Source organism: Chiloscyllium punctatum, chromosome 25, assembly GCF_047496795.1.
Source record: "Chiloscyllium punctatum isolate Juve2018m chromosome 25, sChiPun1.3, whole genome shotgun sequence".
Taxonomy (NCBI): domain Eukaryota; kingdom Metazoa; phylum Chordata; class Chondrichthyes; order Orectolobiformes; family Hemiscylliidae; genus Chiloscyllium; species Chiloscyllium punctatum.
This window is the reverse complement of record NC_092763.1, coordinates 28141482-28160369: the sequence shown is the minus strand read 5'-3', so window position 1 is coordinate 28160369 and position 18888 is coordinate 28141482. Positions and strand designations below refer to the sequence as shown.

General features: G+C 41.4%; 1 protein-coding gene across 2 annotated transcripts in view; it reads right to left on the bottom strand.

The window, feature by feature from the left end:
* Nucleotides 1–18888, bottom strand: part of gabrb4 (gamma-aminobutyric acid type A receptor subunit beta4) — a 240545-nt gene that overhangs the window by 27013 nt on the left and 194644 nt on the right. For both annotated transcript variants that reach the window (XM_072594889.1, XM_072594890.1), the window contains exon 4: nt 844–1064. In XM_072594889.1, the coding sequence (XP_072450990.1) occupies nt 844–1064 (221 nt within the window). The remainder of the gene's footprint in view (nt 1–843; nt 1065–18888) is intronic.

The following is an 18888-nucleotide window of genomic DNA, read 5'->3' as shown; positions in this document are numbered from 1 at the left end:
CTTGAAACATCAGGTAACAACCACCTGATGAAGGAGCAGCGCTCTGAAAGCTAATGCTTTCAAATAAACCTGTTGGACCAAAACCTGGCGTTGTGTTTTTTAACTCTGTACACCCCAGTCCAACACCGGCGTCTCCAAATCATTTGCTTCTAAAGACACTGTAGATATCAGTCATTGAGAAAATGCTGCAGTTTAGTATTCTGGAGCTTTAACAATGTCTTGAACATATCACAATGTAATCAAATAGAGGCAGCACGGTTTTAAAATGAGGAAATGCATTTGTTTAATTAGGATGCAAGACCACTCTCTTTCATCTTGTAATCCAAGTCCAGGTAGCATTCAGACTGATTAAGCATCAATTGGAATTGTACATCGTTCAGCTTTATGTTTACCTCTGCCGCTGCCCATCACACAGAAATGAAACTTGCCTTACAGAAAGATTCTCAAATTAACAAGAGAATTCAATCTTGTCAGAGGATTTTATAGTGCGGGATGTGACCATTTGGTCTAGTGAGCCTGTGCTGTCCTCAGACTGCACTCTCAGACTCGTCCCTTGCAACCCACCCACCCCCGATAGCCCCAACAGATTTTCCTGGTGATCGTATGAATGATATACCTAATATTTGACAGTTATTATTGAATCTGCTTCCGTTATCCTTTCAGGTAGCCTGGTCCACATTGCACTGACTCACTATCAAAGAAGATCTTTTCAGTTCAACTCTGGCTTTTATGCCATGTATTTACCTTTTAGTTACGGAGCCTACTTTTGATGTTAGCCACCCAGTTAATTAATGGATAGAGGTACGTTAAGCTGGAAGATGCATGAACTGCCATAGCACCTACCTGAGTCCGTACAAGACAGTGCCATCAGGGTGCAGGCGGATCATACGGTTTTTCACGGTCACCCCGTGGAGAAAGGATTTCTTGTCGTTCAGGAAGTACGTGTCTGGGAGCCACAGCTGATCAGCCACCCGATTGTCCAGGGTGAGATTGAGCGGGAGAGCCGTATATGACAAACGCTTGTCTCTCCAACCTTGTTGGAAATACATGGTAATAGTATAATCCTGCAAAACAAAAACATCGGTCAATTATACCTGCCTTGCTGATCAAACCCAAATATTAAAGGAGCATTTTGTAATCACTGTCTCGGTTAAACATGAACAACACTTGCTGTTCTGTGTTATGCTGTGGGTAGCTTGTTTTTTGCGACATTGCTCACCCAATGTTTTCGAGAGTGAATACATGGTGTCTGCTGACACGTATGGTGCAGTGCCGAGGATGTGCTGCACAGCCGAACCTACTGAGGAATTAAACCGAAGACCTGACTGCCCCCTCAGTCAAATGTAATAGGCCCTTGTATATTTATCTATTTCTCCACAGTATCTGTCCCCCAAGCAATATCACAAAACAGATGACCTGCCCACTATCATGCTGCTGCACATAAGTGCATATTACAAAACAATTTGAAAACACTTAATGCAAAGTAATCTTTTGGCTGGAGAGCATTATGTGACATCTGGAGCAAGTGCTGTATCAATGCAAATTTTCTTTTCTCATTTTAATAGCTGTGAAGGATTGGGACATGCTGCAGTGGTAGACTGTAAAAAGTTATGAATAACAGCACTGACTATTTTCAGAGAAAGAAAACACAAAACGTCCATCAGCAACTGCAGATAAGCCCATGTTAGTACAACTGTAAAGACCTCCACATATTATACTATTGAGCAGTTTTAAACAAAAGCTTTAATAAACACAGACTAGTGACAGTATGTTCTTACATAACAGACAAAGAGTATTACAACATTAAAAGACAAGCAATTTGTACGAGAATCATCTTCTTAGTTTTGACTCTTTAAAAGCTGTGGACGACAATAACAAGAACATTTTTCAAAATGGATTTACCAGGATATCTGCATAATTTTGCAGCAAGGAATTTTGGTACCTATTGCAATCTCTTTTTGGCTGTTGATTCCTGTAATGTGCCGTCTACCAGGAACAGAAAGTTTGAAGTGAAGCTGGTTCATTCTCAAGTAACTGAGCAGGTTAGAATTGGAGACAAATGACAAACACATAGACACAGAAAGAGAGTAAGACACTGGAGGGTGTGTTACTGCTCTCCACAGCAGAAGCTGTTTGTTCTCTTCAGTAAAAAGAGTCAGTTAAACATCGCGATAACCACTTCCATTTCCTGCAGCAGTTGCTATGAGCTGTGAATTTTTGAACTGGTAAGTAAGAAACACTTTCCAAGTGAATCAGTTGCTCTGTACTAGCTGCAGAAAGCTTTCCATCCCTAAAACTTTCCCAAGGTATATCAGGAAAAAAAGGAATGGCTAGAATAAGATTAGGGCCAATCAAGGGCAGTAGTGGGAAGTTGTGCGTAGAGTCCGAGGAGATAGGAGAAGCACTAAATTAATATTTTTTGTCAATATTCACACTGGAAAAAACAGAATACTGAGATGCAGGCTACTAGACAAGACGGGATTGAGGTTCACAACAAGGAGGTGTTAGCAATTCTGGAGAGTGTGAAAATAGATAAGTCCTCTGGGCTGCATTAGTTCCCTGGGAAGCCAGGGAGGAGATAACAGAGCCTTTGCCTTTGATCTTTATGCTGTCATTGTCTATAGGAATAGTGCCAGAAGGGTGGAGGATAGCAAATGTTGTCCCCTTGTTCAAGAAGAGGAGTAGAGACAACCTTGTTAATTATAGACCAGTGAGCGTCAGTTATGGGTAAAGTGTTGGAAAAGGTTAAAAGAGATAGGATTTATATTCATTGACAAAGGAATAAGTTGATTAGGGATAGTCAACACAGTTTTGTGAAGGGTAGGTCATGCCTCATGAACATTACTGAGTTCTTTGAGAAGGTGACCAAACAGGTGGATAGGGTAAAGCAGTTGATGTGGTGTATATGGATTTCAGTAAGGTGTTTGATAAGTTTCCCCATGGTAGGCTATTGCACAAAATATGGAGAAATGGAATTGAGGGTAATTCGGCAATTTCTGATCCAAACTGGCTAGCTGAAAGAAGACAGAGGGTGGTGGTTGATGGGAAATGTTCATTCTGGAGTTCAGTTACTAGTGGTGTACTGTAAGGATCTGTTTTGGGGCCACTGCTGTTTGTCATTTTTATAAATGACCTGGATGAGGGTGTAGAAGGATGAGTTAGTGGTCACCAAGGTCAGTGGTGTTGTGGATAGTGGCAAAGTATGTTGTAGGTTACAGAGTGACATAGATGAGCTGCATAGCTGGACTGAGAGGCGGCAAATGGAATTTAATGCAGAAAAGTGTGAGGTGATTCACTTTGGTAGGAGCAACATGAATAAAGAGTACTGGGCTAATGGTAAGATCCTTCGTAGTGTAGATGAGCAGAGAGATCTCTGTATTCATGTACATAGATCCCTGAAAGTTGCAACCCTGGTTGATAGGGTTGCTAAGAAGGCATACGGTGTGTTAGCTTTTATTGGTAGAGGGATTGAGGTTCGGAGCCATGAGGTCATGCTGCAGCTGTTCAAACCTCTGGTGCGGCCACACTTGGAGTATTCCATACAGTTCTGGCCACCACATTATAGGAAGAATGTGGAAGCTTTGGAAAGGGTTCAGAGGCAATTTATTTGGATGTTGCCTGGTATGGAGGGAAGGCCTTGTGAGGAAACGCTGAGGAACTTGAGGCTGTTTTCCTAAGAGAGAAGGTTGAGAGGTGACTTAATTGAGTGAATTAATTCATGAACATCATCTATTGACAAAAAGCCATGACCCACTCTCACTAGTATCCTCACATACAGGTGAGGAAGGACACCACTTTGACTGGGACAACATATCAATCCTACGACAAGCCAAACAGAGACATGCATGAGAATTCCTAGAAGAATGGCATTCCAACCAGAACTCTATCAACAAACACATTGACTTGGATCCCATTTACCATCTCTTCAGAACAAGAACAGGAAATGACATCACCAACCCAAGGAAACCTAAACACATCAATAGAAAGCGGGCCATACCACCAGTGCTTCACCAGAGGCTCACTGCTGATGGTACCTAGTATAGTGATGAAACGTCTGGAAACTAACCTTCCAGCTCAGTGATCAAACTTACATCCAGAACCACAACCTGAGCTCCAAATCTTCTCAAAATTTGCTAACTAGTAGCTTTAGTTTAATTACTCATAAGTTTTTCTTTAGTACAGAAACCTGGTCCATGCTTTCTATTGACTTTGAATTGAAGGTGAGATAAATTGGGATACAGTGCATTTCTGAAAAATAATTACATTTACCATTTGTTATAACTACATGAACATGTCAGTGAGGAGCTGGTGTGGCATGGTGTCAGTGATGACCCGGTTTGGAGAGTGTTTAGATGACGAGATAGCATGGGATGGGTTGAGTGATTAGCTGGTGTGGAGGAGGCATGGGTGTCGAGGCAGCTTTGGGGGGGGGGGGGGGGGTGTTGGTCAGTGATGAGGTGGAGTGGAAGGAACATGTTGGTGATGAGGTCGCGTGGAGGAGGTGTTGGTGAGCATGGGCACACCGAGTAGTCATTTCTTGCAATCTCCAAATTAAAAGTAATCTTTTACACTCTCTCTCTCTCTTTTCTGGTTTCATTTGTTTATAAAGGTCTAAATGGGTTGTCGATGTTTGGATTCCTCTTTGTCTATCACAGGGCAAAATACAGAATGCTATGGCATGTAATGCTGTCGTAATGCTTGCTCAGAGGCATGCAGCCATTGAATACAGATTGTTTAAACACCAAGAGGGTGATGTAATGCATGTCCTGTGATGCTAAGTGGAAATGTGAGATGCCTGCCCCCTGTAACTGGTGTTAGTGGACAGCTTGACATGATGGGTTTCATTGCCTGTGGTTCCTGGTCATCATTGCTCTGTGGGTCATCCTTTATGTTTCAGTACTGGTAGTTTGATTCATTGAGGCAGGTCAGGTCTCAGTGTCTCAGCTATTGTTTCGGTGATGAATTGTTGCTTCGTCAAAGCGCATATTTCCCAGGATGCTTTTCTCCTTCATCATGGGTTGCATTCAGCTGCAGGAATACTAGTTCCCACAATGGCAGGTGTGATTATCTGTGCTTCTTTTTGAGCTTTTTGAGTCTTTTTGAGTGTGAAAGCCACTGTTACTGATGACTTAATTCATCTAATAGAGCACCGTGGTGTCACAACTCATGTCACATGGGAAATGCACTCGCTCCGAGAGATTCTGAAAGGAGTTAAGCATGCATTACATTATCCTCTTGGTGTTTAAACAATCTGTATTCAGTGGCTGCATGCCTCTGAGCAAGCATTACATGCCATAGCATTCTGTATTTTGCCCTGTGATAGACATTTTGTACTGAATTCTTTTAAAATCAGCCTCAGCAGTATTTGAATCAATAATCAATTTGTCCCTATAGGTTGAGTGTACAACATCATCACAGTGATCGTCCTCATCTTCACCAGCTTCATCGCTGTCATCAGTTGTACCAGTCAGTTCAGGATCCTAATTCCACAACATATCATCATCAGCGCCATCAAGCACATTAGCTATTCCACATTTTAGAAGTTTCTTTGTCATTATTTGAGTCAAGTTCATTCCAAGATTCTTTGAGCTATTGGCATAATGTTGGTCATGAGGGTGCTCAAGTATTTCTACCTTTGCTGATACTTTTTTCACTGTCACCGTCAAGATCATGGATGCAAAATGTTGACTCTGTTTCTCTGTCCACAGACACTTACTGACCTGCTAAGTTTCTCCAGCAATTTCTGTTTTCATTTTAGATTTCCAACACCTGCAGTTCATTGATTTTTATGGTTTAGGTCATCATGTCTACTTGTCTCATCATCTATTGGACAGCGTTCTTGAGAGGGTTATTGATAAGGTTGAATAATACTCATAAGAGTGCCACCAGAATAACAACTGTGTCAGTATTGGCTGATCCTCATCATGGTCTACATCACTGGTGTATGAAATGCCCAGGATGAGCAAACTTGTTTCTCTGCATAGTCCTCTTGGTTTCAAACCCCTCATGCTTATGCTCATGCAAACATCTTTCTCCTTTCCGGTGAACAATGCCTTTGTGCAATTTCTTTTTTGGGAGAACTTTGTGCATGAATATCACCCAATGACTTTAATTTTGTGTCATCTGCCTTAAAAGGTAAACCCATTGTGAGCCAAGTCATCTTGGGGCCAGTCATCATTACAAGAGTGGTTTTCTCACCAGTCTTGGTCACAGTCTTGTTTGCTGGCATGTGGAAGTTCATCCACATTTCCATTGCAGACTAATTGATTCCCAACTTGGAGATGCCGGTGTTGGACTGAGGTGTACAAAGTTAAAAATCACACAACACCAGGTTATAGTCCAGCAGGTTTAATTGGAAGCACACTAGCTTTCGGAGCGTCACTCCTTCATCAGGTGGTAGTGGAGGGCTCAATCCTAACACACAGAATTTATAGCAAAAATTTACAGTGCGAAGTAACTGAAATTATACATTGAAAAAATTGATTGTCTGTTAAGTCTTTCATCTGTTTGAATACATTATAGTTTCACTTCTTAAATCACAAAACCTTTTTTAAAAAAGTTGCATTCTCAGGTTAGCTGTTAACAATGGTGATAGCTAGACAATATGTTGAAGGTGTTGGCCCCCTGTGTTCTCTGTCTATGCCATGATGTTTAGATTGATTCTAATCTAAAAAGTGAGATAATGGAGTTTTACATGAATTCATGCAGTTTTTGAGTTCAGAGTTCTACATGAATGCATGCAGTTTTTGAGCAGAGTACAATGTTATTCTGCAAATACAAATTCATCCCACAAAATATATATGTGCATGTGGGTCATTTGTCTGTCTGTGTGTGTGTCTGTCTGGGGTGGGGGTTGTGAGCGTGAGAAAGTGTATGTGTGTGTATAGTGAGTGTAGAATGTCTTAAGTCTGTGAAGTGGTGCATGTGTGAGTGTGTGTGTCTGTAAGGGTGTGTGTGGGTGTCTGTGTGTGCATCTGTGTACATGTGTCCGTGTGTATGTGTGTATAGGAGTGCCTGTGTGTGTGAGTGAGAGAGTGTGTGTGTGTGTAGGAGTGTCTATGTGTGTGTATAGTGCAATGGTGGTCACCTGGAATGTGACATGAACTCAAGGTCCCAGTTGAGGCCCTCCCTATGGGTATCGGACTTAGTTATCAGCCTCTGCTCGGCCACCTTTTGCTGCTGCCTGTCCCGAAGTCCACCTTGGAGGATGGTCACCAAAAGGTCTGAGGTCAAATGTCCTGGACCACTGAAGTGTTCCCCAACTGGGAGGGAACCCTCCTGTCTGTTGATTGTTGTGTGGTGCCCATTCATCCATTGTCATAGCCTTTGCTCGGTTTCCCCAATATACCATGCCTCAAGGCATCCTTGCCTGTAACGTATAAGATAGACAATGTTGGCTGAGTCACATGAGTACCTGCCATGTACAAGGTGGGAGGTGTCCCCATGCGTAATGGTGGTATCTATGTCCACACTCTGACACGTCTTCAGCGCCTACCGTGACAGGGTTGTATGGAGTTGTCCTGAGAGCCCGGCAGCTTGCTACGAACAATGATCTGTTTGAGGTTTGGCGGTTGTTTAAAGGCAAGTAGTGGAAGTGTGGGGAAAGTCTTGGTGAGGTGCTCATCCTCATTGATAACGTGTTGCAGGTCACGAGGAACATGACGTAGTTTTTCAGCTCCTGGGAAATATTGAACAACGAAGGGTACCCTGTCAGTTGTAGCACGTGCCTGTCTCCTGAGGAGGTCATTACAGTTCCTTGCTGTGGCACGGTGGAACTGGCAGTCGATGAGTTGGGCATTGTACCCTGTTCTTGTGAGGGTATCCCTGAATACTTCCAGGTGTCCCAGTCTTCTTCTAAGGTTGGGTGATGAAGCAATGAAATTAAATGGCTTTATTATCAAGTTCAGAAGGCAGATTCTGTCAAATATCTGTTTCCTGGTGGAGTACTGAATTGTGTCTTTCTCTAAATCTTGCACACTACCTGGCATTAGCCTTGAACCCCAAACTGCCATCATTCTTCACTTCCCTTAGGGCATGGAGCCAATGCTTTGTAGCTGATATTGTGACATGTTTCTGATGTTTGTTTACCTGTTCAGGCACTTTTTCCTGCAGTTTTAAATTGAGCTTAATCCTTGTTACCCTTTCTTAAGGACACTGTGACAGGTCATGTGGTGCACATTAATCTTGTCAATTGGTTGGAGGCTGTCACTTCATCCAGTGTAGAGAATATCTAAATGTTCTGTGTGCCTTTAAATGAATGAAGTCATCAAATCAGAGTAACTTCCCCAAAGTATTGACTATTGAAAAGACTACATGTCAATTATATTACAAGACTGACTTATACACAGGTGATAGACATTTTTGACAAAAAAAAAGCATGGTTATTTATTTACTGGCTAAAAATTACTGTTTTAAAAGACTGAGACCATATTACACTGACTTGAATCAGCAGTTTCTAAGATGGCGGATGTGGGTACTGCAGATGGTAGAGATTAGAGTCAACATTAGAGTGGTGCTAGGAAAATAGACATTTCAGGCAAAAGCCCTTTACCAGGGCTTTTCTGATTTATTTCTGATGAAGGGCTTTTGTCCGAAATGTCTATTTTCCTGCTCCTCGGATGCTGCCTGACCTGCTGTGCTTTTCCAGCACAGGGCAGCACGGTGGCACAGTGGCACAGTGGTTAGCACTGCTGCCTCACAGCGGCAGAGACCTGGGTTCAATTCCCGCCTTAGGCAACCCACTGTGTGGCGTAGTTTGCACATTCTTCCCGTGTCTGCGTGGGTTTCCTCCGGGTGCTCCGGTTTCCTCCCACAGTCCAAAGATGTGCAGGTTAGGTGAATTGGCCATGCTAAATTGCCTGTAGTGTTAGGTGAAGGGGTAAATGTAGGGGAATGGGTCTGGGTAGTTTGCGCTTCGGTGGGTCGGTGTGGACTTGTTGGGCCGAAGGGCCTGTTTCCACACTGTAACTAATCTAATCTAAACTTTAATATGGTTTCCAAGAACATTTACATCACTCAATTTTACTAATACCAAAGCCAATAAAATGGAATCAACCTATTTCCAGGAGTCCATTAAAGATAATCGGCCAAGGGGAATATACCTTCTGACCCAGTTACAGAACATCCAGACAAAATCAGGATGGTGAAGAAGCCAATAAATGTGAAAAGAAGATGAGTTCTGCAACACGGTAATTTACCCACCCATAATCTAATCCAATCAAAACAAAGCAATTGCAATCCATTATATTTAGATCATTGGTAAGATGGATCATATGACAAAGGCATGAACTCTCTCGTCTTTCAGAAACTTTTCTCCAGTCAACAAGGACAAAAGCTGAAGAGAACACTGGAGAAGCAGCACCCGTAACTGGATGTTATTCTCTCTCCACATCCTGGTTGCGACTGTAATGAAGAATAGGTATAAATAATCTGAGGCATGGTGGCACAGTGGTTAGCACTGCTGCCTCACAGCGCCAGAGTCTCAGGTTCAATTCCTGCCTCAGGCGACTGACTGTGTGGAGTTTGCCCATTCTCCCTGTGTCTGCATAGGTTTCCTCCAGGTGCTCCGGTTTCCTCCCACAGTCCAAAGAAAAATGGGCAGGTTAGGTGAATTGGCCATGCTAAATTGCCTGTAGTGTTAGGTGAAGGGGTAAATGTAGGGGAATGGGTCTGGGTGGGTTGCTCTTCAGCGGGTCGATGTGGACTTGTTGGGCCGAATTTCCACACTGTAAGTAATCTAATTATATAGTTAAGTCATCCATCCAATGCCCATTCGAGAGGTTTATTGAGTTCACCTTGACGCCATCCCAGTCATCAGTTTACCTTGAACATTTATGGGGCTACATAGGAGAGCTCCCACTCTATAGCTGGTCCTCGAGTGTGTGAGTTTGCAGTTACAGCATTTTAGCTATTTTTTACTAGACTTAATTAAGCAAAAAAAATGCATCTCTTCAGCAAAGTGTATGTGAGAGACAGATTAGATTACATTACAGTGTGGAAACAGGCCCTTCAGCTCAACAAGTCCACACCGACCCGCAACCCACCCATACCCCTAACCTAACACTACCGGCAATTTCACATGGCCAATTCCCTAACCTGCACATTTTTGGACTATGGGAGGAAACCGGAGCACCCAGAAGAAACCCACACCGACACAGGGAGAATGTGCAAACTCCACACAGTCAGTCACCTGAGGCGGGAATTGAACCTAGGTCTCCGGCACTGTGAGGCAGCAGTGCTAACCACTGTGCCACCATGGCATCAGATCTCTGCATCAGATGAAGGTACATGTCAATGCAAAGTTTATAAAATCAGCTTTAGTCTTCAGCTGCTCCCAGGACTGTCTCAATGTTGGTGGGAATGCAAGGAGCTGGTTCCAGCAGCTTCTCCTCTCTCTGAAATCTATTTGAACTCTTCAGATCTGGATGCAGGATTTGGATTGGGTGTGGCAGCTTCCAAAATCTTTTTTGTCCATTTAGACTGAGCTGTTCAATCAACTTACAGCCAGTGTGGTAATGGTTTAGTATCTTCCAGATTGTGGCCCCATTCTCTTGGCTTTAGGATGGTAGTGATTCGAGAATGATGCCTCAAAGGACTGCCTTGAACATGGAACAGTACAGCACAGAACAGGCTCTTTGGCCCATGATGTTGTGCCAATATTTAATCCTAATGTAAAATATAGTAACTTAACCTACTCACCCCTCAACTCACTGCTATCCATGTGCATGTCCAGCAGTCACTTAAATGTCCCCAATGACTCTGCTTCCACCACCACAGCTGGCAACGCATTCCATGCATTCACAATGTTTAGGTTTTGTTGCTTGATACTAAACTCTCCAATGAGGGAACAGTTTCTCTCTCTCTCCCCCTATTTGTTTTCAATGAAATTACCTTGAAACTTTTCAAATTCCAAGGAACATGACCTTTGTCTGCAGAATCCTGTTTCTCAATTTGAGTTCTGGTAAATATACACTGGACACACTCCAAACAAATATAATCTACATAAATATGTATACTTCCCACTTTCCTGGATTGGTGCAGCTCCAACAACACTCAAGTAGCTTTACACCATCAAGGAAAAAGGAGCATGCTTGCATCACATCCATCGCTACCAACACTCAGTAGCAACAGTATACACCACCTAGAGGATTCACTGCAGAAATTCACCAAGGCTTCTCAATCAGCACTTGCCAAACCCATGACCACTTTCATCTAGAAGGACATGGGCAGCAGGTACATGGGTACACCACCATGTGCAAGTTCCACTCAAAACCACTCACTATCCTGGCTTGGAAATATATCACTGTTCCTTCAGTGACATTGGATCAAAATTCTGGAACTCCCTTCCTAATGGGACTATGGGTCTACGTACAGCACTTGGGTTGCAGCTGTTCGAAAAGGTAGCCCACCACCAATGTTTTCAGGGCAACCAGGGATAGGCAGTAAATACTGGTCCAGCCAGTAACACTCATGACTCATGAATAAATTTACAAAAAAACACATTGCATATAGGACTTGCTATCCCATTGTCAATTATTCATCGATATAATAAATGCTTGCTGTCTCCTACCATTCAGCCAATTTCCTAATCCTTCAGAAACACTCAGATAACTAGCAGAAAAAATAAAAGTTAAATTTATGAAAATATCTTTGCATTGCAAACTGTATATAAATGCGTAAAGCAATTACAAGTGACAGACAAATTAATGGGAGGCAGAGTGACAAATGGGTTTGACTGAATCGCTACAGCAGAGATCCAGCTGCATGATAACTGATGATGGGAGCCAAATATTCAGGGTGCTTGATCTTAAAAAGTCAGCCATTGTGATCCGATTGGGGTGGGTAATAATATAGAGTGACAAAAGACCAGCACTGAGGAAGGACCTAGAAATAAAACTATTTTGAATGAAGATAAGAAATACAATGAACATAAAATGCTGGTGAAAACAGTCTATTCACACATTCAAACTATTAATGCATTAATCATGAAATATGAATAGCTTTTAACAAACGTAACGCAATGATCATAGGGCACTTTCATCTATATATTGGTTCAACAATTAGCTCCCTCCAACCTCACCTCCAAGTTGTCCTCCACCCTCAAGGAGGTATCCTAAATCCTCGCATCAGGGACAGCCTTTGTGACTCCCACTCATAGCTGCACAGAACAGTATCTATTGCCCTAATTTTACTGTCTCTTACCACTACTACATTTCCTATTTCTTCACCAACTTGAACGCTACTCTATACAAGTGGACAGTTTGCTTATGCTCCCTGCAGTCCTCAGTCTCATCCAAACAGCTTGTAAGAACCTTGGAAGTGTTGGACAATTGCAAGGGCTGAGGCTCCTTGATTGTAACCCCTCTGTCCTCAAATCTGCCTGACCAGCATTCACTCACTTCCGTCCCCGATCACGGATCAATTTTGAATCAGCGTGCAGGGTGTGACCGTGCCTGGAGCACAATTTCTAGGTAATTTTTGAGAGGATGTTACCAACTTATGGGAAGTGATTCACATTTTCCAGACCTCCTCACTGATTTTAATTGATGCGGCTGGGACAGTGGGTGGGAACATTCGAAGAGGAGGGACGTTTATTCTCTGGGTGTTTATTGAAATGTCCAGTTTCTCATCCTGACAAGTCACCAACGAATTGGGGGAACTTCAGTTTCTGAGTGAGTGAGCACGCACACACACTGGTATCAGCTGCTTGCTGACCCTGTGTGACAAAAAATGATAAAATTATCTTAGTGAAAATTGAATTGAGAGAAAACAATAGGTGGTAGTTTGAGGTGTAATATAGATGCCCTGTGTCCTGATACACAAGAAGCATTAATGAACTAATCTCTTAGTTCAGAGGCTGATGTACAGTGAGCTAAAACCTGTTTGAAAGGTAGCGTTTAGACTACACTCATTAACCTGAAAATAAAACCAATGGTACAGCTCATGTAAACCATGATACACTCTGATAATCAACACCAGACTTTAAAAAACTATGGCAGTAAGTCAAGTCAGGAAATTGAACAACTCGCAGATCTAGTAATAAATGACCAAATCCTTTGATTCTCACTATGGGAGTGATCATGGTCTGGAGGACCATGCATCAAGGCAGGCTGGCCAGACTGTTCACCTTTATTTTCTGCGACTTGACCATAGCTATTACACATGTTGGGGTCCTCTCATATCTCTTTACTCTTACCTATATTTATCCCCTGGATCCATCATTTTCTTAATGCTAACTCAATGCCAGCTAATGCCTCTAAATCCCAACAAATTCCATGCTAACTCATCCCAAATACCATTCGTCTCATGGACACACTCAGAAACCATGTGCAAGAAAAACAATTCTAACCATCTATTACTGTTCTTACTGCACTGACCTGGTAGTGAAAAGAGGAATGGAGGAATCAAAACTTTTAAACATCACGTGGTTTATTTTGTACTGAAGCACACTTTGATTAGCACTTCACTAGCCTCTTTAATATGCTAGTCAAACTGTGAACATAGAACTGCCTGCTCATAAATTGGAGTTATTAAAGCTTTTGAACATCAGCCCGGCATTCATAACCCTGAGGGAAATGCCAACAAAAAAGGCTCTATTCAAACTTCTTGAACAGATGCTCCACCAGCCAACCTGTCCAGCAAAGCAATTCAGAAAAGTTTTTTTTATAAACAATTATTGACAACTGTAGCAAGCTATTTATTCATAAATTCATAACATCAACTCTATGCATAATTCTAAGGTTTGTTTTTGAGTTCTCGGTTTATATTTCTATTGACAATATCCCTAAAGGCTTTGCAGCTTCTGAGGTAATGGTTAAAAATGTGAAACTGAGAATTAAAAGAGCAACTGTGAATGTGCCTAAGAAGCATAGCGCAAATGGACTCCAGTAGCGTCAGGGCATCAGACAACCAAAATTTGTGTTTTTGTAGCTCTGGGTCAATAGAGTTTGTGTATTAAACAGTGTGATAAAGCATGCTTCAAGAGGGATAAGCAGTATATTAAATGAAGCATCTCTACTCTGCTTTGTTCTTAAAAAAACTGTATAGAGACCTTTGTTTCAGAAAGAAATTTATTCATCTCTTGATTTTGTAACTTGTGCTGAAATTTAGAGTGGATAAGGGAGAGAACTTATTTCCAATGATGAATTTAAATACAACTCTGTTAATATTGTCAGAGTCTGCACACCCACTGAGTCTTTTGACATAATTAGACAATGGATTGTTGCTGATTGGAGATCTGTGCATGTGCCAAATTTCATGTCTGGGTAAGCCATCTGAAGACTGAAGAAATAAATTCAGCCCTGGGTCAAATCCAGCAGCACATTGCTCAGAGCTTAACTTTTATTCCATGGGAGAGAACGTCCCTTCTGCACACTGCTGAAATGGAGTTTCACCGTTTCCTACTTTATAGGGCCATACCACCCCCTCCAGTCCAGCTTGTCTTGAACAGAGAAATGAAAATTCTAATTAGTTTCAAAAATCAGTGCTTCATGGAGTTATATTTCCTCTCCTAGCCTAACAATCACCTGCTCATATCTGAAGCAACACATTTTCTTGCTGTGGCAGTGACACTGGACACAGAGGGTGCAAACTGACAACTGTTCCATCAGATCTTATCACACTAATCTTAACTGTCAACACAAAACTCTCACTTTCTTTAAGGTTTTTACTTAATAGGCTCCAAACCATTCTGGGGCACCATGAAGTGGTAAGAGTTGCTGCATCTCTCCTATGCAAGTCATTAATGCAGGTATTATTGACCTTTGTACAAATATTTTGCCTGAATACTTTGCAGAACTGGAATCACATTTCAGAAGGAATCCTTCAGTGGCTGCACCATCTACTGTCATAGTTATAGGTGTTCTATACATAAAATATGTATAGAGTCACATTGTCATGGTCTACCTCGATGACTGCTATGATGTCCTGGACTCTAAAACTGCACACCCTCGCATGTTCAAAAGCATAACTCCAGCTCTTCACACACAGTTACCTTCACTAAGCTGAAGCTAACCTTGTCCCCACACCCGCTATCCTGAGTTCCAATCTTGCTCAATTGTTGGAAGCAACTGCTATTTTTGAGTTTTTCAACCTCACTGTACTGGCTACACCGATGTATTAATTGATGCAGACTTTTTCTAAACATTTCACAGCTTCCCCAGACACAGAACCAGTAACCTCCCTATTTTCTCATCTCCTGAGTATCTCTTGGGAGTCCTGACTCAAATTGTTAGCTGTCTATTAATTTCTAAAATTTCTTCCTGAATCCTAACAGCATAAAACCATTTAGTGGCTCTTGATTGCTCCTGGAGTCTCCTGCACAGTCTGTGTAATAGCTGTCCCTTAAGCAGCACAGCTGACTTCAACACTGCTTCTGTGCCTCTCATTTCACTCACAGCCTGTAACCTTTGAACTCCTCTTCATTGCTCCCTGATTTGTCCTCAGTGCCCTATCGTGAATTTTGCAAAACTGCCGCCCCAGTTGCTAGGTCAAATGGAATATTACTCACATTTTGAAATTGTCAAGTCATGCCCTCCTTAGAACTGAGTGTATCTGGAATTTTACTTTCCCACAGGATGCTGGAAATGGATATCATTACACCACGAAATAGTATGATGGAATTCATTACATGTACCTGAAGTCAGGAAGGGCCTTGTTGTAATATCACATCCTCTCCACTGGAGAGCACTCCATTCACACTGCCTTAGAGTGGCAGCCAACACTATACTGTCAAATGTCTGGAGTGGTAAGGAGCCCTCACATAGCACCAATCAAGTTAAAGACTCCCTCTACTGCTGAAAACTCCAATGACTTCTCAGCTTTCAATTTTTACAGTTTAGTTGTTACCATGGTTGCTCAATAACGAAAAATAAATAGCATTTTAAATACGAATATAATGTGACGATGCTGTGGCAACCTTTATTCTGGATAATATGAAAGCTCTCAGTAAACACATTCAGGGATACAGTAACGATGACTATTAATGCCTTTCAATTGGGCTATTTGCTTAACTAAAATCACAGGGTGAGGAGCGTTACACAAGCACACCTTTGAATGAACATCAGTTATAATGGGGTCTGAAATCTCTCCTGTGGCTCTTTACAATGTTCTTACAGTCTAATTAACTTAAATCATAAACCTCTCAAACTAATAATACTGACATTTTTATTTGATGCACAGATGGTGGTGTCCTATCAGCAAGTTGTGTTCGGGAATCAAGGCAGCTAACCGAAAGTGATGACGAACAGAGTGAACTCCAGCTGTTAGAATGAAGCCTCCCCCAAAGCACAGTTTTTAGCTATGATGAAAGACCATTCAGATAAATGTCTCAATACATGTAACAATCAAAAAATATTTGAAATGTAGGAAATATGGCTTCCAGTTAGGCAACACAATCCCACAAACAGAAATTTGATAAGAGTGGCTAATCTGTTTGAAAACTCCTTGACCTGCAATGTTTTATTCTATTGGTATCTGAGATTTCCTCACTATTCTCCTCTATTCTACATGTCTCCCTACAGGTATTGCAAGTTGTGTTGACATTTCTTAGCATTTTCTTAGCATTTCTCAAATTTGTTTTGTTGGCATTGGCGGAGGGATAAATATTGACACCAGAGAATTTGCCTGCTTTTCTTTGAAATTGAATGGATTTTCATGTGATATTGTCCCTCCCTTATCTAGATGTAAATCTCTCCTCAATAACATTGTATGAGTTTGCCTGGTAATTTACTGTTTTAAATTGATGAGGTGAAAGAAAATGAGTTACTGTATGTACTCAATCAAAAGTCGATCTCTTGTAAAGGTCGACCCCCCTATTTTTGGCCAAAATGTCTGGAATTTTCCATACATCCCGTGTAAAATTCGACTCCAGTTCTTTGCAGATAACAGATCAACATTTATGAGCCAAGGTACATAAATGTTATGGCTATAATGATCAGTGAGACTGTATGAGAGTCAAATGTCAGGCAACCTTTTTTTAATCAGAAACAAAAGTTTAAAAATATTAGTTTGAAAAACTAAAACAACTGCAGATGAAAGAAAATGGAGGGAAATGGAAGAAATTTTAAGACGGATCAGGTCAGAGTCAGAGGCATGTGGCTCAGCTGAGCTCAGTTCCCTTGTAATGCTCATCGAATACAGTCATATACCAAGTTGAGGTTTTGAAATTTCTTCATCGTTTGTGTAAAAATGCCCTCCAGAAAAAAGCAAAAAATATACAGCAGCATTTAAACTGTAAGTTACTGAAATTGCAAAGAAAACAAGTAACTGTGTAGCATCAATTACTGTAATTTGTTGTGTGTTTTTTATTCATTTAGAGGTCAATTGGGCTTCTGCTAATGATACAGTATTTTGAATTATAGCATGAATTTCAGACCCCCCCATGTAATAGTCAACCTCAAATTTAACCTTAAAGAAAAGTCTTAAAAATGTGACTTTTACACGGGTATACATGGTAAATGAATATCTAATTTTTAACACCGATAATGTTTGCATTGCTTCTCCATCATGGCACTGCCACTCATCTATAAACTCTAATGGCTCTATAGGGTCCATCATGATACCCTCACAGATGACATTGTGTCCCAAGAACTGAACTTATTAATTAAAGTGTGTGGATAAGCTTGGTTAAGTGTGTGTGTGAGTGTGAAAGGGTGTGTGTGTGTTGGTGTGAATGCAGGGGTCTATGTATGTGCATATGAAAGGGAGCTTGTGTGTGAGGGAGGGTCTGCATGAGTGTGTCAGTATGTAGAAGTGTGTGTGTGTGTCAGAGAGAGAGAGAGAGAGAGAGAGACTGCATCATGCAATGGAGTTACCTGTAATGTGACATGAACCCAAGGTCCCGGTTGAGGCCATCCTTATGGTTATGGAACTTAGCTATCAGCCTCTGCTCAGCCACTTTGCGCTGCTGCCTGTCCCAAAGCCCACCTTGGAGGATAGTCACCTGGAGGTCTGAGGCTGAATACACATGCACACACACGCACACAGACCCTCCCTCACACACAAGCTTTCTCTCTCTCATATGCACACTCATATCCCACTTCGTGCTCACGCCAACACATACCCCATCACACTCACACACTTAACCAAGCTTACATGCGCACATATATACACACCCATGCACACACTCAATCTGTCGCTCCTGCATGTGCATACATATAAGCTTATGGGTGAATTTGTTTTTGCAGAGTTACATTTCATTTTGCTCAAAAACTGCATGAATCTATGTAAAACTCTGTAAAACTATACAGAGAGTTTGTCAGTCTGACATAGCATTGGGACACAGACAGACTTCACACCTATTGTCCAAAAAGCCGTGCTATCTTGAAAATGAAATTGAAGAGAAGTTCTGGGATTTACATACCAAAGAACAGAAACCAGCATATCCCATTATAAAAGATGAAAGTTTTAATCCAACATTGTTTACTGCATCACATCTTCATGACACTGCATTCCTTTAGCTATAAATTCTGTGAGCATGATCCTAACCTTTATAATCTTCTGATGACGGAGTGGCGTTTTGAAAGCTAGTGCTTCCAAATAAACCTGTTGGACTATAACCTGGTGTTGTGTGATTTTTAACTCTTTCAGAATTGTATTAGTTCTGAGATTAAAGTGATTTGTAAAAAACTTTCAGCACAGTTCAAAAGTATCTGTTGGTTGTTTTATCTCTTGGCAAAGTACAATGTCATTAGTTACACTCTCATTTATGTACAGATGTGTATTTACTTATTCATCTTCTGGTTTAGTAGCCATTTTAGAAATTTTTTTGTGGTGCAGAAATTATTTTCTGCAAGATCTCGAATTCTGTGTTCAATTTTGACCCTGTATCAAATTAAGCCTTCCAGGCAATGTTTTTTCTAATGCCATGTTTACCAAATGTGATCTCAT